At 26.0% G+C, this 24,981-nt stretch overlaps 2 protein-coding genes across 6 annotated transcripts in view; one reads left to right on the plus strand and one right to left on the minus strand.

Moving 5' to 3' along the window:
* Positions 1–784: 784 nt before the first annotated feature.
* On the plus strand, positions 785–22,012 carry LOC105835365 (DENN domain-containing protein 1A). 5 transcript variants are annotated; one of them, XM_012678564.3, is made up of 17 exons: positions 785–853; positions 911–1,141; positions 2,994–3,149; positions 3,237–3,374; positions 4,376–4,511; positions 4,991–5,044; positions 5,180–5,437; positions 5,740–5,841; positions 5,940–6,167; positions 6,240–6,416; positions 6,539–6,571; positions 7,580–7,634; positions 7,716–7,899; positions 12,277–12,409; positions 12,556–12,588; positions 16,897–17,556; positions 20,906–22,012. In XM_012678564.3, the coding sequence occupies exons 2-17, from the start codon at positions 1,125–1,127 to the stop codon at positions 21,323–21,325; spliced, it is 2,784 nt and encodes a 927-aa protein (XP_012534018.2). In that variant the 5' UTR covers positions 785–853; positions 911–1,124; the 3' UTR covers positions 21,326–22,012. The 5 variants fall into 5 exon arrangements, with proteins under 5 accessions (XP_012534018.2, XP_012534020.2, XP_012534022.2 ...); XM_012678566.3 differs by lacking the exon at positions 785–853 and having other exon boundaries at positions 860–1,141; positions 12,280–12,409; XM_012678568.3 differs by lacking the exons at positions 785–853; positions 16,897–17,556 and having other exon boundaries at positions 1,125–1,141.
* Positions 15,078–24,981, minus strand: part of LOC105835270 (valine--tRNA ligase) — a 40,303-nt gene continuing 30,399 nt past the window's right edge. Inside the window, exon 19 of the mRNA XM_036284770.1 lies at positions 15,078–16,085. Within this exon, the coding sequence (XP_036140663.1) occupies positions 16,042–16,085 (44 nt within the window). The 3' untranslated portion in view covers positions 15,078–16,041. The remainder of the gene's footprint in view (positions 16,086–24,981) is intronic.

Below are 24,981 nucleotides of genomic sequence, written 5' to 3' on the forward strand. Positions count from 1 at the left end.
AGGTGAACCAACATCACGTATGCGCAGTAGTCGACCAATAAGAATTGGGTCCAAGGTCGGTATTCATAGTCGAATCTTATTTTAAGATCATCTCAAGTAATGTCTTAAGATGCTAATTCGGCTCTGTGATTGGTTGATGGCATCTTAAGACTGTACTTAAGATGATCTTAAACATAAGAATTGACTATGAATACCGGCCCAAATGTTCGAAAGAAGAAGATTATTTGCGCGGTGCATTTGGACTCAAATTTCATTGGCTCCGCTCATCGTGCCGTCATCGCTATGGCCGGAATTCATAGTCGAATCTTATTCAGGTTCCAGCTCAAGCACGATCTTGAGACGTCAATGCTGTTATTTCATTGGTTAAGTAAGTCTCAAGTCGGCTCGAAGCTAGACTTAAGACAATGCTTGAGCTTAAGATCGGTCTATGAATCCCGTCCTATATGCGCAATGGTACACCTTTCTTATTACATCATGGGTGCGTTCTTAAATTTGCAACGGATGCAGCCAGATACACCAGGGGCTCGATTCTTGAATTCATTCGCAAGAAAACGTATGCGCAAATATCCGCTCTAACAGAAAAGTTGCAAGTTTATTGGTTAAAAGCCATACGATAGCCAATAAATTTTCAACTTTTCTGTAAGAACAGAATTTGCGAATACGTTTCTCTTACAAATGAATTCAAGAATCGAACCCCAGTACCAGTTCAGTCCCAGTGCAGCGAAATAGAACAAACCTAAAGCGTCGTTCTAAACGTTTAAAAATGGCCGCATCTGGAATCTGCGCAGAACCGTACCGAAATTCGTCTTGAGTATGAGCACACCTTGTATTTTTCCACCATCGAGTTGATCCAGTATGTTCAGTATCCACCTGATCCATCCACTATGTATTTACCGATTTCTTGTGTCAGTAGGTGGTGGTGATCCACGACTCATTTGAGTGCATTTGAGTTTTACGACAAGAGGCGAAATCCGCAAACGCTACTGACTAGTGAAAGCGAATGTCAGCGACATGTGGCTATGACGTTTATAAAATTCCCGAGCGGAATACATCACTGTCATGTAGTACGATGACGTATAGACATCAGAATCGTTCAGAGTACTTATTTTTTTTCAACTGTTATCATGGGATCGAGATTAAGGTAAAGTCTGTCTCTCCTTTTCTCGCATTGAATTAAACTCCATAATAAATTTTTCCTGAACGAGACGTGACGAGAGCATAACTTCGCCCACCTTTGTGTTACAGTCATATCTTGCAATATAGAGCGTTTTCGACTTGTTCGACAGAATATATCTTATGTATTTTTTTTACAAGTATAAAATTTTTGCTCGGAAACAATACAGGGTAGTCCTTAAGTATTTTAAAAGACTTTAGATAAGAAGTAATTCCTTATCTTAATGATATAAAAACTTTATATGTCTGAAATAATGTAGTTTTGAAGATGCAGGACATTAAAATGTGAAGCTATTAAATGCTATGTGAAGCAATTAAATATAAAGTTAAAAAGTTACTTCTAATGGAATTACAGTTAGAGAAAAGGACAAAGTTAAAAGTTACAGCTTTTTTTTGTTAGTAAAAAGTAACTGTACTATCTACAACTTAATTGAGTATATTTAATTGAGTTATATTTTTTGTAATTAGTAATTTAGTAGTTATTTTCATAGTTATTATATGTATATATTTCAATATGTGGTTTGTATTAAGTAGAATAAAATAAACAATTATTTTTGAGAATAAATATTTTATAAACATTAAAATTGAAACTTTATTCTTTAAAACACTTTAAAGCACTGATTTTATGATTTTATTTATATTTGATGAATTTTTTTATCTGAAAACTTAATCTTATAATTTTTGATAATATATTTTTTGAATATAAATATTATAATTTATTAATTATAATATAAATTAATTCAGTTAACATATATTAAATATATCTAGGTTTTAAATTCTTAAAACAATTATTAGATATAAGATAGTACATTTTTTAAATTGAATGTTTGATATAATAAGTAAAATAATTTATACAATAATGATAAAAATGTTAGATTTTTATAACAGTGCATGAATATTACAAAAAATTAACTGGACAGGAACTAAAAAAACTAACAATTTGTTACTTTTTGAAAAAAAAAATCTGTAACTGTGACTAGTTACTTCTACAAGATAACTTTCTTCCAATTCTGATTAAATATATAAAGTTATTATGTTTAACAGTTTTAATAAAAGTGTAAAAAACTATAGTAAAACAATATAGTAGAACAATATTAAGTGAAAATTGATCAATATGTATATGATATAAATTGATAAATAATAGTGTCTTTATTCGGTTGAAGCAGGCTTGGTACTATAATTAAAAATATTTGGTGTATAAATCTTTCAATCTAGTAATAATAATTTTAATGGTAATATTATAGAATAAAAAATTATTTCGGAGGAAATCTTTGAAATATATAATAGACAATAATGCTCTCAAATGCCAAAATCAAGATTTGAAATAGTTACCATCAGTAAAATCTTTGTTTTTTTATATTATTAGATTTTTTAATCAAGTAAAACATGAACATTAGAGATGAGAGCATTATTTATTAACATTTTATTAACAAAAAACTTGAATTAATATATTTGCAATCTGAATATTATTAATTTGTGATAGTAGAGTAATTTTATATGCTAATTTTAATACTTTCCTGATGAATTAAAATTTTTTGAAAATTTGAATCAGCAATTCAAAGAAATCATACCTGTCACTTTAGACACCAAAATCGATTTATTTTACTCATTGTCCTTTTGTGCTTTTTCTAAATTTTGAAAATTACCTTAAAACCTGTTAGAATATTCAAAGAGTATCTAATATAAGGATTTTACGAGTATTGCAGTATAATTAAATATAATCATAATTTTACATTTTTGTTATGATACTTTCACAGCTTATAAGCTCTGCATTTTATTCAGATAATCACAAATATCAGTATTTTCTATAATATTTTTAGGGAAAATGTTAAACAACTTTTTGAATGCTTCTGCGAAGTGGCTGCACCGATAGGAGAGAAACCAGCTTGGATACTCCAAAAATACCCCAACTCCTTTTTAGATGAAGAGATACTTAAATCTGTCCCCAAATTTGCATATCCTTGCGAATTTGAAAAGTATGTTGACATCAATTGTCTTGTGATTACAATCTTTTGTCTACTTTATATTATAATACTTTTTTAAATTACATTTTTCTGTTTCAGTTTGTTGGTACAACATTTTTCATTTGTGCTTACTAGTATAGATTCGAAATGGACCTTTGGATTCTGCCGTCATGATCCCAAAACAGAAACGGCTCTAGTAGTTCTAAGTGCGCTTCCATGGCATGAAACATTTTACAAGTTAGTATGTTGATCAAAAAAATGTTTTGATTTCAAAATGTAAAAGTAAGCTTAAAATGTACAGAGTATTTCCATACATCGATTTTTCGTGATAATTTATACATAATAATTCTCAAGATAATTTTCTGATAGAATTTAAATGAAATTTTTATGAAATTTCGATAAATTTGATGAAATTTTCAAAAGTATGCAATAAAATGTTAATAATATTTTGCTGAAAACGTTACTTTTTGTAGTCACTCAAAAACAATGACATTTTAGTGAGAATTCAATGAAAATGTACTAAAGTTTTAAAAATCAATATTATTTAATAAAAAATGTTATTAAAATTATAATTAAATTTTTAATGAAATTGGATCTAAACAAATAGTTTGTTTTGATGATATTTAATTGAAATTAGAATACATTTTTTTGAAATTTTAATGAAAAATTATTACTATTTAATAAAAAATAAGAAAATTTATTAAAATTAAATAATTAATTTTTTATATAAAATTGCAACTACAAATCACAGATACTCCATAATGATAAATTTATAATCGCACATCGAAATAATCTCAATGTGGTTACTGGAGGTCGTAGTGATCCCAACCATTTTAAATGGTTGTCACATTGAAAGTATGCGCCTTTTTGACTAAAACGAACTGTGCATTATTCAAGTATTCTAAAATGTGCTCCAATGGTTTATGTAGTAAAATTTTAATTTAATTTTAACATATTGAAAAAAATTCATAAAAAAGGCTTACTTTTATTACATTTTTCTTAATTTTTTTGGAAGTTTTAAGAACAAAATTAAAATTCGAAAATTTGTTGGGGTTACCGAGTGACCGTTGAGGGTTAATTATCTTTTATTGAAATTATAGCTTACTATAGTTAATTATAGAAAGAGAGGGAGGGAGAAAGGGAGGGAGGGAGGAAGGGAGAGAGTGAGGGGACGAAGAGGGAGAGGGAGAGGGAGAGACAGAATGAATCAAAATAATAAACTGCGTTTCCATCCTTAGGATTTTGAATCATATTGCATCCTTAACTAGCAATGCTAGCGGAGAAGATCTCTGGAAGTTTCTTGAGAATATATATACATGTGGAGTTCCAGTACCTGGAAACTCTATATCTATCCCTTTACCCAATTCTGCAGCGGTAAATATTGCAATTTATTATCATGTCAATTTGTCAAATTTATAAATGTATTTAAAGATATTCTAACGTGACTGAATTTCTAACATTATAGGTTTAAATTTTCTTTTAATTGGTTTTACAAAATTAAAAACTTTTTTATATATTTAAAACATAAACAAGAATAAATACTGAGAAATTCAACTTTATCTGAAGAAAAAATTTTTTTTCATGCACATCATATGTTAGTAATTTTTAAATTTTCTTTTTTTGTTTTCATTTTTAAGCTTAGGTTGAATATTTCTGTATTAATTCTTATATATACTTTAAATAAGTCTATAAAAGAATTTTCAATACTATAAATTCGAAGAAAATTTGAACCTGTTGATAATTTTATAATTAAGATTTCTAATTTAACATTATTTTTCTGGTAATGTTATAAATTATTGTCTAATGTTTAATATGAAAATTTTCTCAATGCATTGACATTTTATTTCTTTCAGAATTTTATTTGTCAAAGCCCAAAGCAGTTTCAATTACCCAGTATCCCTGAAAATGTAAGTAATATTATCTTATATATTTAAAAGTAATTGAAAATACATTGAATTTATTTGTACATTGAATTTACTAAAAATTTGTTTAGAAAATACAGTTGTCAAATATTTCTAAATAGTGATTTTACTGTGTTTCAGAGGAATCTGACTGAATATTATAGTGCTGTAGATTCGCACAATATGATGATAGTTTTTGCGTCTATGTTATATGAACGCCGTATTATTTTCATTTCAAAACGTCTGTCGAGGTTGAGTGCGTGTGTACAAGCATGCAACGCTTTAATTTATCCAATGATTTGGCAACACATTTATATCCCGGTTTTACCGTTATCATTAATAGATTATTTATTAGCGCCTATGCCATTTCTGATTGGAGTGCCTACTCAAACACTTCAGGTATTTACAACAAAAGTTTCTTATATATATATATATATATGTGTAAATGTAAACTCTATTGTTTTTTTATAGATATTTTTCAAAATTCTGATAATTTATTTGCGATTAAATTATTTAAAACTTTCTTTGCCACATGATTCTCAATGCTATCATAGAAAATTATTGAAAGAAAAATGTATACTAATAATTTGAAAAAGTTTAGAAATATCTTTGGATTAATTATAAATTTATTCTTAAATCTTAATCGAGTTTTTCTATCGTGTAGAAATTATATATATATATATATATAATTTTTTTTACAGAAAGTGCCCAAGAATGATTTGGGAGAAGTTGTCATTTTAGATGCTGATAATAACACAATTGAGTCGCCGTTTGAAGATTTGGAGTCTTTGCCTCAAGACGTAGTGCGTAAAGCAACATACTGCTATGACACAATACAATAATATATTTTTAACGATTAATATACATCTTAATAGTAAAATAAAAAGTTTCTATGTTGCAGGTGACAAATTTGAAGAAAGCATTGCGTAACAGACCGGCTCTTCTCGGAGATGGTGTATCGAGGGCATTCTTGCGTGCGTTAGTACAGTTAACTGCGGGTTATAGAGAAGCATTAACTTTACAGCAGGGCGAACGTATCACGTTCAATCAAAATGCATTCGTTGAAAGTAGGCCGTCTTCCATGCAGCCCTTTTTACGGAAAATGTTGGAACTACAAATTTTTCAGCAAGTAAGTGTGTTATAAATGTAAATATAATATTCCTTGTAACATATAATAAATCAATATTCTGCATATTTTCAGTTTATAGAAGAAAGATTAAACATGCTTAATTCAGGACTTGGTTTCTCAGATGAGTTTGAAATGGAAGCTTGTAGCTATTCAGCTAAATCAAGTAGTAAATTTATGCAACAATACAGAGAATGGACTTACACAATGCGAAAAGAAAGTTCCGCATTTTTTCGTAGTGTAAAAGATAAGGCATGTTAGATTAACATTTTAATTAGATCGGGCATTGTTATACAGTTACTTTCAATATCTATTTGCCTTTATATAAAAGAAATATTTTATATATGTATATATTATTCTATCTTCAATTACAGGCCAATCCAGCAGTAAAATATGCTGTGAAATCAGTAAGTTTAAAACTTCTTACTTTTTTTTTTACTTATAATCACACATAACGCATATTTTATATTGCATTCACATTTTTAAACATTTATAATTTCTGTGTTATTCAGTATTTATTAGCAAGGTTGGGAAGTAATTCATTATTTGTAATATTGTTATTGCTACTTTTTTATTTGTTATTGTAAACAGTAACATTTGTACAATAACGAATTCAGCCCGTTTTTTAATCATTATTCTGATTCTCTATTATCTTTATATTCAATAAATTCACACAGTTTTTTGATATGCAAATATATACAGATCAAAGGTTCGATCAGATCAAAGGTTATACGAATTAAATGCATTTATAAATTTTATATATTTTTGATATAATATTGATATATAATATAATTTACATATAACTTGATTTTATAATGTGTTAAATATTGAAAATATTTTGTATTTTATTTATATTTTAGGTTTTATTCTGATAGTCATTGTCAGTATTTAAAGTTTATAATACATAATATAATAAGCTATAAATTTTCTATATTGATAATAAATATTATGTATGAAATGCATTGTTATAACAATATTAATGTTCAAAAACAAAAAATTTTTTTAAAAATTTGTGTTTTTTGCACTACAATTTATAAATTTACAATTTAAATTTCTATAAAGATAAGTAATAATAAAAATAATAAAAATAAAAATATAATAAAAACGAAAATATTAATGAAGAAGATAGAAAAATTGTTATTAAAATAATATAAAAAGCTTACTACATGTAGAGATTAATTTATAAATAGAAGTTTTTATGTTGATTATTACATTTAACATTTATTATTAAATAATATAATTTTAAAATCTAATTTATAGCATTCCAAACAATCAATAAAAAAAGTAACTATTAGAATTGTTACTTTTTAAGTAGTAGTAATGATAACAATTAAGGTATCTTTATGAAGTAACGTTCCCAACTTTGTTTATTAGAATAATTAATGAAAAAAATACGCTATGAAGATTATTTATAGGTAAAAGATAAAGGCAAAGATATGAAAACGGCATATAAAGGATTAAAATGGAAAGGTGTGTTTTTGTGATAAACTTTTTTATTATAATGATATTATATATTAAATATCTACACATAAATATTTGTTTGGATGACAGGACGGTCTAATAGAAATGAAACTAGTATGAGATTTCATCAACCACGATCTGCTCCCAGCTCACCTACGTTCGATAGAAGACCTATTGGATTTACATCCCCGCCAAAATCTCCAAATGGAGTGTCAGCAGCAACTAGTTACCGAAAAGATTTGCGTTTGCGGAATAGTAATTTTACTGACACAAGGTATACATAATTATTTATGTATTTATACCCTTTCTTCACTAATATAATTTATTTTTACACATTACTTAAAATATATCTTTATATATTATTTAAATATTATATAAAATGTCATGTTTTTTAAATATTTATACGTATTTCTAAAATTATTAATTACACAGCTCGACATTAAACATGCAACGTAAATAAAATTTGTCTTATAGACTTTTGCTCGCCTATTTAAAAGAGAAATTTTTGAACCATGTCGGGGTTTTTTTTAGAAAATTGAGGTCGAAAGTACCAAAAAATCCTGTTTTTTGCCATTTTTGAAACGTTACAGGTGAATTTGACGTGTTAGAGATTTTTAATACTTAATTTCAATTAAAATTTATGCTTTGAAATGTTTCCTTTCCTTTCCTTTCTAAAAAAGGGCATGGCATTGATACTCGCATCTCTCGAAGTATTGTTGTCGCTTTTTCGCGATGCCGATTAAACGTGTGTGAAGTTAGCATCTCAAAGTTTAGCATCTCATAAAAATACTGCAGAATTACTTGCATCCAGCATAGTTCTACAGTTCTTGATAGGTTTCAACAATAGTTCCGTTGAATTATCTATTTTAATTAAATTTTTATAAATGAGATGCTAACTTCCAAAATCACATAATAGCATCTCACCGTATTTCGAATATACGACCACAGAGAAGACTAAATCTATAGAGTTCTATCGTTTAGAGACGTCCTATCAATAGTTCTGATGATTAAATTAATAAAAAAATACTTTTTTGTTACAAAACATACGTATATATGCGTGTACGTCTGCGCACGTGGATTTGGTGTAACTGGCATCTCAGATAGACAAAATTAATTAATTTAAAAATTTTAAAAGTATTTTTCAACAACTATCTAGATGGAAAACTTATATTTATAGGTCTAGACATGAGATGCTGGTTGAATATCGATAGTTCTATTTCTTTTAACGCAGTTCCCATATAGATACGGACGCGTACAATAATTTTCTAAAGAGTTTCGGTAATATAAATAATTAAAACATTTTTTAATCAATTATTTTGCCTGGAAAACATGAATTTTGAGGGCTAGATGTGAGATGCTGGTCGAATATCGACAGTTCTATTTATTTTAACGCAGTTTTCATATAGTTCTGGACGCGTACAATAGTTTTCTAAAAAGTTCCGGTGATATAATTAATTTAAACATTATTTAAACAATTTTTTTGCCCGTAAAACTTGAATTTTGAGGGCTAGACGTGAGATGCTGGTCGAATATCGACATTTCTATTTTTTTTAACGCAGTTCTCATATAGTTCCGGACGCGTACAATAAGTTTCTAAAGAGTTCCGGTGATATAATTAATTGAAACATTTTTTTAACATATTGTGATCGTATATTCGAAATACGGTGAGATGCTATTTTGTGATTTTGGAAGTTAGCATCTCATTTATAAAAATTTATTTAATATACGTAATTCAACGTAACTATGTTCAACTAACTTGTTGAAACTTATCAAGAACTGTAGAACTATGCTGGATGCAAGTAATTCTGCAGTATTTTTTGAGATGCCAAACTTTGAGATGCTAACTTCACACACGTTTAATCGGCATCGCGGAAAATTGACAACAATACTTCGAGTGATGCGAGTATCGATGCCATGCCCTTTTTTAGAAAGGATAATTATTATTGCAATTGTTATTTTTAAAAAGTAAAAAACTGAATAGCGCGCGCGTAGCGCGCGCCTGTGTTGTTCTAGTATAATAAAAATAATGTTTCATATGTCCGCTTATCTTGAGCGATAATAGATTTTGTTGCGCGCGCGCTTCCCATTCCTCACCATCCCATAAATTTTGTACTTAAATAAGTCTCCAGGCTACATTTTTTCGATATTAAATTTTCTTTTTTTACATTGAAGTGAATTAAATTTGTGTGAGCAAAGGCTAATTTTGATTTATTTAATGCGCATTAATAAATAAGCAAATAAATCAAAATAAGGTTTTGCTTTCAGAAATTTAATCTACTTCAGTGTAAAACAAAAAAGTTTAACATTATATAAAAGATGTAGTTTAGAGGCTTGTTTAATTAAATATTTCTAAAAATTTCTGAGAATTGATACATTTCTTAGAAAAACTTATATAAAGAATGAAAAATTGTAATTATTTCTGAGAATTTCCGAATATTTATGAATATTTCTAAGAATTTTTGAGAATTTACGAGAATTAAAATATTTCTGAGAAAAACTTAGAAAAAAATAAAAAATTCTAATAATTTCTGAGAATTTCGAAGCATTTTTTACTATTTCTAAAAATTTCTGAAAATTTATGTAAAACTTCTGAATGTTTATGAAAAAGTTTATGAAAATTTATGAGAAATTCTGGAATAGTAGGAAAAAATTATGTAAAAATTACTGCACAAAAAATTACATATTTATGTGCATAAATTTCTGCAGTTTTTACAGATTCTTGTACAAAGTTTTCGCCTTCAGAATTTTTCTGCAGAATATTTTGCAAAATTTTATGTAATGTTTTCTGAAGTTTTTTGGCTTCAGAAAAAATTACATAAAATTCTACAAAATTTTCTGAAGGCGAAAACTTTGTACAAAAATCTGTGAAAACTGCAAAAATTTATGCACAAAAATATTTGCAATTTTTTATGCAGTAATTTTTACATAATTTTTTCCTACGGAACTATGCACCAAGAATAATATATATCAAAATAAATTCATTTACTTTTCCATCTCATTTTTTTTAGATTATTATTTTGTCCATTTTCTAAATCTAAAACATATTAAATAATGACCTAACCTAGAAGAATATGAAAATTTTAATAAATTTATTTTAGCTTATATAACCTGGTTAATTCCATTTTATCGCCGATCAGTGTATGGCACTGATCGACTCATCAAATAATTTACAATATATAGAATATTGAAATATTTCAGACGTTCAAATTTATTTAGTATGTACACTAATGATGTAATAAATGTAATACGACATTTATATATATTTTTATTATTTCATGTTACAAAATATATATGTACATATTACAGTTTCTGTTACGTACACTATAGAATTTCAGTACTGACAGCAATTTTGAAACATAGTTGATATATATATAGATATATATTAGATCGAAGATAAACAGTGTATTTCATGGATCATAAAATTTATACATTTCGTGAATTATTTTGTTTAATTCACAGAGGGAAGTATATTTTTTTGAATCTAGGGAATAGTGACTGGGGAATATTTGTATTTTAACACTTTTTAATTAGAAATTTCTTTTGCTATATTGCAAACGAAGTAAATGTTTAATTTTATTAATTATAAAAACCTTTACATGTAACCATTTTCAATAATTAATAACTTTTTAATATTTTTATTATATAAATTCTTTAGACTCAATGCTAAAATGATAAAGAACATTTTTGTTCAAAGTGACTTAACTTACATGTAGACTGTACAAAATTTCACTTAAGTTTTTTGAGTAAAATTTTTCACAACTTTTTATGTATAATTCTGAAACATTCTAAGAATCTCATCCAATTATTTCTGGAAAAATTGAAAAAATTTCCAATATTTTTCAGAAATTTTTATATACACAGATTTTGAAATATTCTGAGATTTCTTATTCGGTTATTTCTAAAAAAATATTATTATTCAAAAATTTTCATTTATAGAAATATTACAATATTACGAGAATTCTCATCCAATTATTTTTGAAAAAATCGGAAAAAATTTTAATATTTCTCAGAAATTTTTATATATACAGAGATTGAAATAATCTGAAAATTCTCATTCGATTATTTCTAAAAAAATCTAAAAAATTCTTAGTATTCAGAAATTTTTTTTCACAGAATACTACAATATTTTGAGAATTTTTATTCAATAACTTTTGAAAAAAATTGAAATTTTTTTATATTTCTCAGAAATTGTAATACATAAAAATATTTAAATATTCTAAAAATTCTCATTTAGTCATTTCTGAAAAAATTTGAAAAATTTTGAATATTTTTTTAGAATTTTTTAAAATTTTTAAGAATGTTTCAGAAATATGGAAGATGAAAAATTCTGAAAAAATGAGAAATTTTTCCACCAGGGCGAAATAGACAATCTTAACTTTATCTTTGTATTTTACTTATATTTTGCGACACACACACACACACACACACACACACACACACACACACACACACACACCTATGTATATTGCGAAATACACACATATATATATATGGAATTGAGTTATATAAATATTTGTATATTGGAAATTATGTAAGTATACACATATACACACATACGCGTTCGCTTTGTGTGTGTGTGTGTGTGTGTGTGTGTGTGTAACATTTTGTATAATAGAATTTTATTATGTTTATTATTTTAATTATGTTACAGTAGAAAACAATACTCACCTTTGAGTCCTAGTTCTCCTGAAGAATCTGACTGTCCATTGGAACATATAAATATAGACCTTATGCATGAACTTCGAGATGTGATATTTCCAAGTACACCACCTGTGGATAGAACGGTAAGTCTTCCATAACTTATATACATTACTATTTTGTGATTTATACAAAGATGGTAATATTATTAGTGACTAAGAAAAAAGATTTATCTACAAAAATATTCTATCTTTATTCTTTTATAATTGCATACATAATTTCGTGCTTTTAGTTCTTGACTGTGGCAAAGAATATTCAACACAATGTAAGCAAATTTGATTCAATGTCAATTTGTTTATTAATTTTATTTTATGTTATTTATTTATTATGCTTTTTAATCATATGTCTTTGTTGCTTCCTGTAAATCGTGTTTATTCGTGTTTTTAACAAGTAATGTATGTCATCATTTTTATATCCAATATATTACGAAAAAAAAAAAAAATAGTTGTATACAGCATATCATCAAATTACATCCAATAAAATATATTGGATTTGTCCAATTCATAGGAAAATATTTATTTTGCATGCTTGTATTTGAATCATCCTTGTCTACTTAAGTTTTTCACTGATATGACTTTCGTAATGCTCTTAATTTTTTTGCTACTATAAGTCATTTAAATATATAAAGTAGATATTTGGTGAAGTAGATATTTAGATACATTGATATATTTAAAGAAGTTTTCCACTTTATTATTGATTTTTACGGTTTATAGAAATTTGTTTATAAGAGTGAGTTGTAAATATTTTTTAAAATTACTTAATGTACTTTATTTATTATTGAAGATATACTTAAAGATTAAGTTTTTATTTTTTATAAAAATATAAATATAAATATAATATAAATATAATATGGTAAGTCAAAAAAGGTGTCAATTGAGAAAAAGCCATTTTCAATTACAGTTTGTTTATAAGTCAAAAGTTAACTGATTGTGCATAAGTGTGCATTGTTGGGAAACTATAGCTATAACTATAAAGGAGAAAATTCCATAATAAAAATCGGCAGATTTGTAAGAATATGAAAAAAGGATAAAATTGAGATAAATACTAACAGCTAATCAATAAGAGTCATAATATTATAATTGTTAATTAAAATGTAGCTTTAAATTCTCTTTATTGAATATTATTTTGGTGAACGTGTTGATTCACGTGACAATCTTCTTTAACGTATATTAGGAAATCTACAAAAATCTAATATTATATATATTTTATTCTTAGTCTATTACGATTGAGTCATTCTTAGGCTGTCAAATTCGAAGCATCATTGTATTACGAAGAATGACAGGAGATAAAGCAATCTCTCCAATGCAACTAAGAATGTGTAGAGAAGCTCTGAATATGAATTTAAATTTCAATAAAATTTGTTTAATGTAATAATGCTAAAAGTAACAATTTTACAAGATATGAGTAAGGCCTGGATCCATCCGTGTGATTAAAAATTTCCTTGCGCTGTAAATAATTTTTATTTTTACTGACAATTAAAAAGTTATTAATATTATGTTTACATACCATGTTTATAAATATTTTTGTATGTATACATTTTTATATGTATACATATATATATATATATATATATATATGTATGTATGTATATATGTATTTAGCAATTATAAAATGTAATCATTGCAATTTTGTCAATAGCTTTCCACATCACTTAGAAGGTATTATTGCTGATGCGTTTTTTTTTATATCGAATAATTTTAATTATTAAAATTTTTAATTATGCGGATGGATCCAGGCATATCTGTCATAGGACGTCCCCGAAACACAGCGTCACGCGCGCGATCGGCGGCGCCTCGGTCATCGAGCCTAGAACGATAGTGGGGGTATAGCAGGCGGTGCCTCAGGAATCGGCCCGAAATGTGCAACTAATTCTGAGCACTTATGAATCTTTGCCTATTTTGATTAATTATGGAATTTTCTCCTAGTTATAGTTATAGCTTTTCAACAATATACAGTTATACACAATCAGTTTAACTTTTGATTTAAGAAACTATTGATTTAAGAAATTAAAAAAGGTTTTTCTTTCAATTGATATCTTTTCTTGATTTCTCGTATTTATCACATATATTTTATGAAAATTAAAAAATAAAACTTTAAATCTATTTTAAATAATAAGTACAAAAAGTAATTTTGAAAAATATTATTAAGTACTAAGTACTAATACTAAAGCTATTCTAGTTAGCATACTTTAATTTGCACAATTAGAGGAAGATTGCCAATACTATTATAGTATAGGTATAGTTCTTTTAAAGCGACATCCTTTTATTTCTCAGAAGCTAAATATTGCACTGCATATATTAATACTGATAATAACATGATTTACTTAGATAATTAAAGAAAAAAATCTATAATTTATATGGTCATAATTTTTTTCGATATAAAATCTATTAAAAACGAATCTGATTTAATCTTTATATATAGGTACGCTACATGTTGCGTCTTACAAAACGGTTTAACGTACACTGAGAAAAAAATTGCTAGATACAAATAAATATTTCTTTGAATAGTGCTAATAACATATTTTATAGAAAATCAATAATATTTATTTTAAACAAGTAATATTTTCTAAATTATAGAAAACTAGTACTTGTTTTAAATAAATATTATTGATTTTCTATATAAAATAATGTTATTAGTACTATTCCAAGAAATATTTATTTGAATCTAGTATTTTTTTTCTCCGTGTATTTATATAATCGATAAAAAGGTAGTTTATATTGAAGTAAAAAGCTTTTAGAAATTTTTATATACATTTTATATACATTTTTATATACATTTGTAAATATTTTTGTATATGTGCGTGGAAAGTCGTCCTTTTCGTTCCCTCTTTCGTTTGCAAAGTCGCCGATTTCTCATGAATCAATTATCTCACGCAAGTAAATCATTTTACTGTTTTTGTCCTTCTTATAGATGGCGCGAGTCATATAGAATAATGTTATCTCCACGATTTTTCTACACGATTACTTGACTTTTTCCACGTCTGCCTTCGTTATTACACTCGTATGCGTATCATATCGCGACACTTATACAGTAACTTTCGTAGAATTACCGACGCTTTGTCACAGCTATCGATGATCCCGTTGCAGAACGAGACGCGTGAGGAACCACAGTTCATTCAAGGACTTCTATGCACTTGTAACAAAAAATAATATGCAACAAGCGCGGATCGGCTATTGCCCACTCGTGCGACTGAACACACTTGCCTTCGACTCATGCGTCTACTCCGTGCACTCGCGGGAAATAGTCGCGGAAAACTTTCCACACTAATCACACAATATGCTGTTTACAAATTTACTTAAATTAAAACAAATTACCCAAAAAATTTTTTTGCTGATACAAACAGATTTCTTGATGTCACAATCAAAACGTATCGCTCATTTTTGTATCTGTTAGAATTTTGGTTGTCACGTATAGAATTTGTAAATTGCTTCTGTCAGTTAGATTAAATAAGTGCAATATACTAATAGGGCGTTCCTTGTGAAAACAGCCCTCCCCTGCACATTTTATTTTTTGAGATAAATAAATGTTTAAGTGCTGAAAATTTTCGTTGATCCTTTTACTTTTGAATGCTGGCAAATTTGGAAATGCAAATTGCGGACCCAAAATGGCGGCCAAAACAAAGAAAGAAGCCATTATTTATAATATGATATTTATAATATGAAATAACATTTGCACATTATTTGATCTTGAAAAGGGCCGATTCAGATGTGTCCTGATTTTAGGCAATGTTGTTAACCCTTAAAATACATTCTGGGTTAAAACCTGAAAAGAAATTTGTAAAATTAAAATTAAAATGTATTGATATCTATTTTGAAACAATTGGATTAACTTTAATCTTAAATGTTTAAAAATTCATCTAATTTTTAAAATAATTTATTTTTTTGTCGCAGTAACCATTAAAATGGCTTTGAGTCATTTTAACCCAGTGTATACCTATGTCTCATACAGGAAGTGTGTATTTTAAGAATTAAAAGTAATTTTTCTAATCTATAGCTTACAAGATGTAGTATTTCATATTCCATATAATAAAAAAATATTTTGTTTTTAACAACTCTGCTTTGAGGTTACGTAACGTATATACTTATTACTTGTATCAATATGGCCACCATTTTACTTTATTTTTATCATTAGAGTATCTTTTTCCAAAATGGTATGCCAATATCAGTAATCTTCCTTTATATATTTTTTTCTAAAAAAGTAAATTAATATTTGGGCAGTAATAAATAAAGAACAAAAAGTAATTTTAATGAATATTTATCTACTTTTCTCAAACTACTAAAAAATTGTAAAATCAACACGATAAAGTAGAAAATTGTCTTAAATTAAAAATGTTTTTTTTATGAATATTGATTTTTTTATTAAATGTTTATCTGTTTTATCTTGCATTACTTCTTTATTATTAAATGTAATAGCATACAATTTTAATGGTTGATGATTTTTCAAGTAAATCTTGTCATTATGTGCATGTGTTATCACTCTTCGATATTATATCAATAAAATTTAAATATTTTGTAACTTGTATCAGTTAATTTCTTGTGGAAAAAAGTAAAGATTTGTCATGCATCACTTTCAGTTGAAACCAGTACGCAGTTTAGACAGCTTGAGACCTGCATGGAGTGGGCACTTACGGCACGGTCCTCTACCTAATATCATTACAAATTCACATAAAGTCTCCTCAACAAAGCAAATTTTATTTTCCTCTTCTCATTCTCTTCCTCCCAACAATTCGATTAATCAATCGTTTGCTTCTAATTCAACGACTAGAAAGTCAAACATGGAGATTGAAACGTTATCTTTGCCCACATTGCCCGGATCTCACAATCACAGTGCTCAACCAAATAGATTTTTACATGAATTGCATGTACATAACGATTTTATGAAAGCAGTTGCTAATTTGTCATCATGTATTTATGAAAAAGATAAATCTGTGAAAGTGACATCTGAGGAAAGATTTTCTTTGAACGAAACAAAAATCAATTCAAATGATATTTTTATACATTCAAATTCAATTTCAAATACATGGGACGGCGAGTCTTTCGATAGACCTTTCAAAACATCGAATTTTCTTCATGAAATAAATGAAGATGACCCTTTTGATACAAGTAGAGTATTCATGCCCACCTATTTGCAACAAGCTGCACCACTTTTCAAATCTACAAGTCCTTCGACGCCCACTCAATTTCATCCATTCTCACATCCACTTAATGTTACATCTTGCTCTGCACAGGCTAAGGTAAACATTACTGTTCATTATTTTTTATATCTATAAAACATTCCGACTAATTATAATTCATGATGGTTATCCATATAGTATGTAAAAGTTCAACAATACTCAAGATGTTTCAGATTTATCGAACTACTAATTAGTCACAAATACTAGAAATACTACTCTAGTAAAAATTTTTGTTAAAAAAATTCTTAGAGAGTTTCATATTTTGTAGTACAATCTAAATACTATATTGAAGTATTACTGCTAATAATGCTAATATTAATGCTAATAATAATATTACTACTATTATAGTACTATATATCAGAAATATTAAATGACGAGAATATTAATAGTATAAACTTTTTATTAGTAATAGTATTATTAATAAAAAAATTTTTATATTTATTACTGTTACTATTAATAGTAATAGTGTTATTTCTACTATATATACGATCTCTATAAATAGTAGTGTAGTAATTAGTATTTAGCACTAATTTTTTTAATAGTATTATTTATAAAACAGTGTTATTTGAAATATATGTATAATTGTATTTATTAACTTAACCTAATCCTAATCTAATCTAACCTAACCTAACCTAATATATTATTAATAATATTCCTTGTCTTAAATTTTGGTAGTTTTATACATTTTTTTTTGAATTATGAAATAAGAAACCTTAAAAATTTTTTCAATATTTCATTACAATTTCATTCAATATTACATATTTAAAAAATTTTTTTGAAACTTTAAAGAAGTGTTTTGGTTTATTAAAAAATTTAATGGTGAGAAATTTCTTAAAAGTTACAAATTTACACACAAATTAAAAAAAAAATCAGAAATTTATATAGCAATTTTAAAGAATTTTTAAATAGTAGTAATAATAATAGTATTACCATTTCTACTGCTAATAGTAGTAATAATATTATAACCATTAAAAGATTTTTAAATAATTTTTCAGAATTTCTTTATAATTTTAATTTGAAAATTTCTCAATAAATTTTTGGTACTAATTGGAACACTTTTTAGAAAGTGTGCTGAAAAATCTAGATCTTTTTTGGAATGTTTTGTGCATGTATTAAAAATTTTGAAATTTTTAATATTTCTAAAATATTTCTTATTCTTAAATTTTCTTAAAAATCAGAAATTGTTTTAAGTATTTTAAGATTTTTTTAGAAATGTTTATAAACTCGCAATATAACAAATTCTTACAGATATTATAAATTATGATAATTTTTTTCATTAGAGCAACTTGTGAAAAATTTAATTACTAATATTTATTTAGTAATATTAATTACTATTTTTCGATATTGAGACAGCACTAATTTTATATAATTATATTTTGTATAAATATTATTAATAAAAATTTTAGCGAACTAAATTTCAAGTATCTAATTCGACAACAAGTCTTTAACAATGAGATTTAAGATTTAATTAACGAATAATTAAAAAAAAACTGTAAATCTAGCTTTCTAGAAAATTAGCTTCTTTATAGTAGTTCCGTTCTTGTGTTGTCCATGTCCCGAACTATGATAAATTTTGTAATGTTTATTTCATGTATCAAACAGTATCAAATTGTGCAATAGTATTGTCTTATAATTTTATATGTACATATATTACTAATGTATTTTTATTTATTTATTTATTAATTTTTCATCTTAGAAAATGTTTTTAGAAGTTTCGCAATTTTACAAAGGCATGCCGCATGTAAAATATATACATACTTTTTATAGCATGAACTCTTTCTATGAACGGTTTATTTTTTAAAAGTAGAATTATGTACTTTTTAAATTATTTGATTCTCTAAAATTCTCAGAAAATTATCGAAAAAGATCAATATGAGAATTCCAGGTGTCTACTGGAAAATCTGGAATTCTCAGGAAATTTTTATTGAAATATGTGATTAGATCTAACCAATCACATTGTTATTAAATGTTTTGTAAGTTATTTTTTTAAATACATTTCTTTATAAATTCAATTCTTTTTTTTCCATAAATACAAATATATATATATATTATATACAGTTTAATCAGTTTAAACTTTTGTAAGTAGATATTTTTTACAAGTTTTTAAGTGTTAAAGATTAAAAATAAAGATTTTATTTTATAAAAAGTCTTATTACATAAAGTTATTTAAAACATTTTTTTTTAATGCGCTTAAATGTTGGTAATTTTTATGTTTATATTTTATTTTGTTTCTTTCTAAATAAATCAAAATTTTAAACAATATAATGTCTTTTGCAAAAATCATTTTATTCGAAAAATTTTATCTTTTAATTTTTTTCTTTGACTTGTGAATGCTATGAAAATATAAATCCTATATAATAATTCAATCAAAATCAATTTCTATATATTAATAACTATTCTAATTTGGTCTTGGAAGTTTTGTTAAAAATATTTGGCAAATCAGGGAATTCTCTGGGAATTTTTTTCGAGAATGAGTAGATACCTTGTAAAACTGGAGAAATCTGAAAGATACTTATTTTTAACGGTCTAAATTTAATATTTTTATGTATAAAAAAAAAGAAACTTATTGATGTAAAGTAAAAGTATAACTACATTTAAGAAAAATAAATTTGCGATATGTAACTTCTTCTAAATTCAGAAAAACGCAAATACTGTAAAAAAAATTGTTATATGTTATCCCTAAAATAGAAAATTTTATTTCTAAATATTTTTTTTAAAATGGAAAATGATTTAAAACTAAAAAGGCATTTGTATGTATATGTAAAATGTGAGAATACAATAGCTTACTACTATTTACTAACATTTTTTATTTTAACTAATCTTTTAATTGGCTTTATAGAATTGCAAAACTTTTTTACAGAATTAAAGTACGTACCAAAATCTAGTGAAGTATGGTCGATTTAATATAAAGAACGAAAAAATTCATTTTTGGTACGTAGAACTGTCACTTGATGACAATATTTGCTTAACATATAAAATCTACGATATACATATACGTATGAAATAGAACCGTACTTCTCTAAGGATAACATATACGAACAATATCGTACAATTAAAACTAAGATTAAAAGATTTAAAAAAAACTCTGAAAAACATTTTGTTTATTTTTGGTATAAAATCCACTTCATATGATGGTATTAATATATGTACTTTAATTCTGGAAAAGAATTTCCGAATCTATTCCGAATCTATAAAAGAAATACATACGAAATTTTGTAAATGATATGCACAAATGACTCTACATTATCGATTCTGATCATGTTTGACGGGCACTTTAGCATCCCCTTAAAATATAACATTTTGATATTGCAAATTAAAATTCGCATTATTCCTTCACATATTATTACTTTTATTCGTTTAATCCATGACGAAAATTGAAAATAAATGATATGTACTTTTTTTCTTACAGGATTTTCCTGATGTCCCAGACTTAATACGACTAGATTCAACAAATAGCAACGACGACTTTGATCCGCTTTTATCTAAACCTTCTGAATTTTCGGGCATGAAACAGATGAGTCAATCGTTACATTTACCCGAAATGAGCAAGGGTCTCAGTAATCCTTTGTACCCTTATTTTCAACAGCCGTCGCACAAAAACAATGACAAGCTGAAAACCTCTGACAATGTAGGCGATATGGATTTATTACAAGCATATGGTATAGATTTTAATAAATTTAATTTATCCAATGGTGATAATTCATCCGCAATGAACATCGCCGCGTGTAATCGAAGTGACAACAGTATTAATGATACAATGGACACATTCAGTTTACCACTGAATGCACCTGCCATTAAATCACAAAATAATTGGACAAAATTTGAGTAAAAAAAATATCTATATATAAAATTAAAATATGTAGCGTGTATATATATGTATACATATATACATAAAAACATAATACATATATTATATGTACATCATTGTTTATAAGTTTCGAAACGCTTGCGATTTTTTCGCATCTTATACAAAAAGTTAAGTATAAAAGTCTAAAAAAATTCTTGAAAAAACTATTATTAAGCGAATTAATTACATTATAACAAACATTTTTGCTCTTTCCGCAAATTTTTTAACTTTATAAAATTAAAAAACATTAAAAAAATGTTCACAAGTGAAATTTTTTTCATAAGAAGTTTGATGTTATCGCAAGAAATTACTGCGATTTTTATTAATTATTTTGAAATTTAGAAAGCCCACTTTAAAATAATTTCATCAAGCCACGACGCATCAAAGTAAAAAAATATTGAAAAAAAATATCAAGGTTTAATTTTATGTCATTTAGAAATAAAAGCCAAATGAAAAATATCTTTTTTTAATTTAACAAAAATTTCTTTAATTTTTTCATCGAGATACTTTTTATGAGATGCAAGAAAATTCCAAACATTTCGAAACTTATGAAGTATGCATATCGTATATTTGCTACAATCATGACATAAGTTGTTTTTTATAAAAAATTGTTTATAAAGAAGAGAAATTTTGAGAAAATTCAATACATTAAATAAGGAGCTAACAATACTTATTTACTTTATTCCTTTTCACAATCAGTTACAATACATTATTGTATCAAAACATCACATTTAAAAATAATGCCACAAAATTTTAATTCAAAATAAATCACAAATTTTTTTCCAGTTATGTCGTTGCGTAACACATAAATGATCGATATATATATATATATATATATATATATATATATATATGTATATATAATTTATAAACAAATATATATATAGTGAATTTTAATCACTACTTTTTACCACGGGAGATGGATTACCGATTGCAATTCTAATACACGTGCGAAATATATAGGTGCATATGTCGTACAGATATGTATTAAGATTGCAGTCAATAATCAATTTCCTATGCTAAAAGGCTGGGACATCCATTACCCTGTATATAATACAGAGTGACTTCTAAATAGAACAAAAAAATAGAAGGAGATATTCTTTGAAGATATTTTTTATTTCAGGAAAAAAATGTTTTATGACTGTATATCCTAAATTGCTTTATTTTTAAAACACAGAATGTTAAATAAAAAAAAAATTGGAAAATGTGGAAAATGCTTAGAATTATTTTATTCAGTTTTGGTATATATGTGATATTAAGAATTATTTTTCAATACCAATGAAACATTTTTACATCGATCAAAAACATGCATATGAGTTTTTAATAAAGCAGTTTAGGGCATATGTTTATAGGATTTTTTCTTCCTAAAATAATTTAAGGAATCAAATATGCTCTTCAGTTTTTATACTTATTTAGGAAACACCCTGCATATAGGTATATTATAATTGTAAATATACTATTAGTATTTTTTGTTATACATTTAAATAATATCTTTACCATCAAATTCGCATTAATACTTCCAGTATCTTGGATAGTAATCAATAATTATTTATACTCTGAATATACATAATCATCCGCTAGAATGCTGTTTTGCGCGTTTTAAACGACTTTTGAATTAAAAGCCAGTGATATTCGTGTGTGTGCACTTCGCCCAGTGAAATATCTCTATTATACAAGCAGTTTCCTGTTCGTCAAACTATTATTATTCGTTCACGGACGATACGAAAATATCATATTATACAATATATATTTCATTTAGCATTAAATTTAGCATAGAATAGCAGCAGCTTAATAAAGGAGAACTCAGGAAAATAATGAATTTGAATAAATCAACCATTTAAATACTTTAATACTTTAATTTTAATTTATATACATAATTAATTTGTTAAAAATTCACAAAAAATAGAGGAAAGGCACCAAAATTGGAACAGTTTTTTAATTTAGTACTACCTTATTTCTCGGAAACTTGCATTAGATATTGTACTGTGAATACCGATGAAAACATGATCTATTTAGATAATTAAAAACTCATTGTTTATATATTCATGTCCTTTTTTATATAAAATCTATTAAAAACTAATTTTTTATGAATATTCATAAAAAATAAGAATTATTTGCACGATTTTCTCTAGCTTATTGAATAGTTTAAACAACAATAAGTATATTATTAATAATATTATTATTATACATGTTTGTAGCTTCCTAAAACTGTTTTGTTTATTTAATTCTTTTTTTTACATTTATCTTGTAGTGCAGTTTTAAACATCAAAACATGTATGTGCGCTAATTGGAACATTTTCGTGAGATTAGGAATCTAAATTGCACTGTATACGAATATCGATAAAAACATGGATCTATTAAAATAATTAAATAGATAAAAACTCACATATTCATGGCTCTTTTTTATAAGTAAATTTACTAAAACAGATCTATCTTTTATACATAATCTAACTTTTATACATAGTCACGTTACATAGTGCGTTTTGTAAAACAGCTAAGATTTTGGGTAATCGACAAGAAAATCGTTTTACATTAAAGTAAAAAGCTTCTAAAAATCTTCGTATACATTAGTTTGTAAATATTTGACATAAATGATTTGTATGAATAACTGTATAAATATTAACTTTTTGACCATATACAAGTTCTAAATTTAGCGTACAGATGCTTTTTTTCGTCAGATGCTTTTTTCAATATATATATTGCGACAACATTAATTGTAAGAAAAACTATAAAACAGTAGTAGGGGAAAAGGAAGTAAGATGATAACCTTAAGAGCTTAAGATTTGTCGATTTTTCTTAACTTTTGTGATGCTGTAAAAATAATAACCTATTTTTTTTAGATTTACTAAGACTTTTGTATCTACCATAAAAATTAAAGGCTGTTAAATAAATTAGAATTTTAAGAAATTTTGATTTTCTAAGAACGTGTCAATTTTGTTATCTTGCTCCACTATGTGGGTAAGATAACTTTCAGTAACAAAAAGAGTCAAATTAACTGAAGTTGTAATCTATCTATTGTTTATCTGTTGTATAAACACAAATTTTCTTATTTAATTAACAATATATTATATTAATAGTACAATTATTTTATTTGTTAAAAATAACGAAATCAATCAATTGCATATGATAAAATTTACTCACAGATTACCAGTATAACCACTATCATAAATTACAAACTTAATTTAAATAACATTAACGCATTACGTTCGTTGCAGAACATAATCTGCAAATGCAAGTGCGTCATCTGGCATCATCCGTGATCTTACCCGCAATTATAGTATTCATGTATTTATTTAATAAAAATGTTACATTGCGAGAATTAAAAAAATATGAATGCATTAGTATTTGCGTTTTTAACTATACTGTATTATGATTTTATTTAAAACCGAAAGTATTTACTATAATTATGTCATTCTCTATAAACAAGTGTCAAAAAGTTGCGCATGAGTGTACCTAAAACATATATCTTATTATATTCTATCGGTCCACTTTTGTGGACCGATTGAAACCAGACTACAACAGATAATCTATTATTTAAAGCCTTTAATGAGTTCAACACCAGGTCGAAATCTGTTATTAGTTTAGAAAAATTAGCAATTTGTCATCTTACCCCCCTTTTCCCTACAATATTGTGCTAC

The sequence above is a fragment of the Monomorium pharaonis genome, chromosome 3 (genome assembly GCF_013373865.1).
Source record: "Monomorium pharaonis isolate MP-MQ-018 chromosome 3, ASM1337386v2, whole genome shotgun sequence".
In the NCBI taxonomy this organism is placed as follows: domain Eukaryota; kingdom Metazoa; phylum Arthropoda; class Insecta; order Hymenoptera; family Formicidae; genus Monomorium; species Monomorium pharaonis.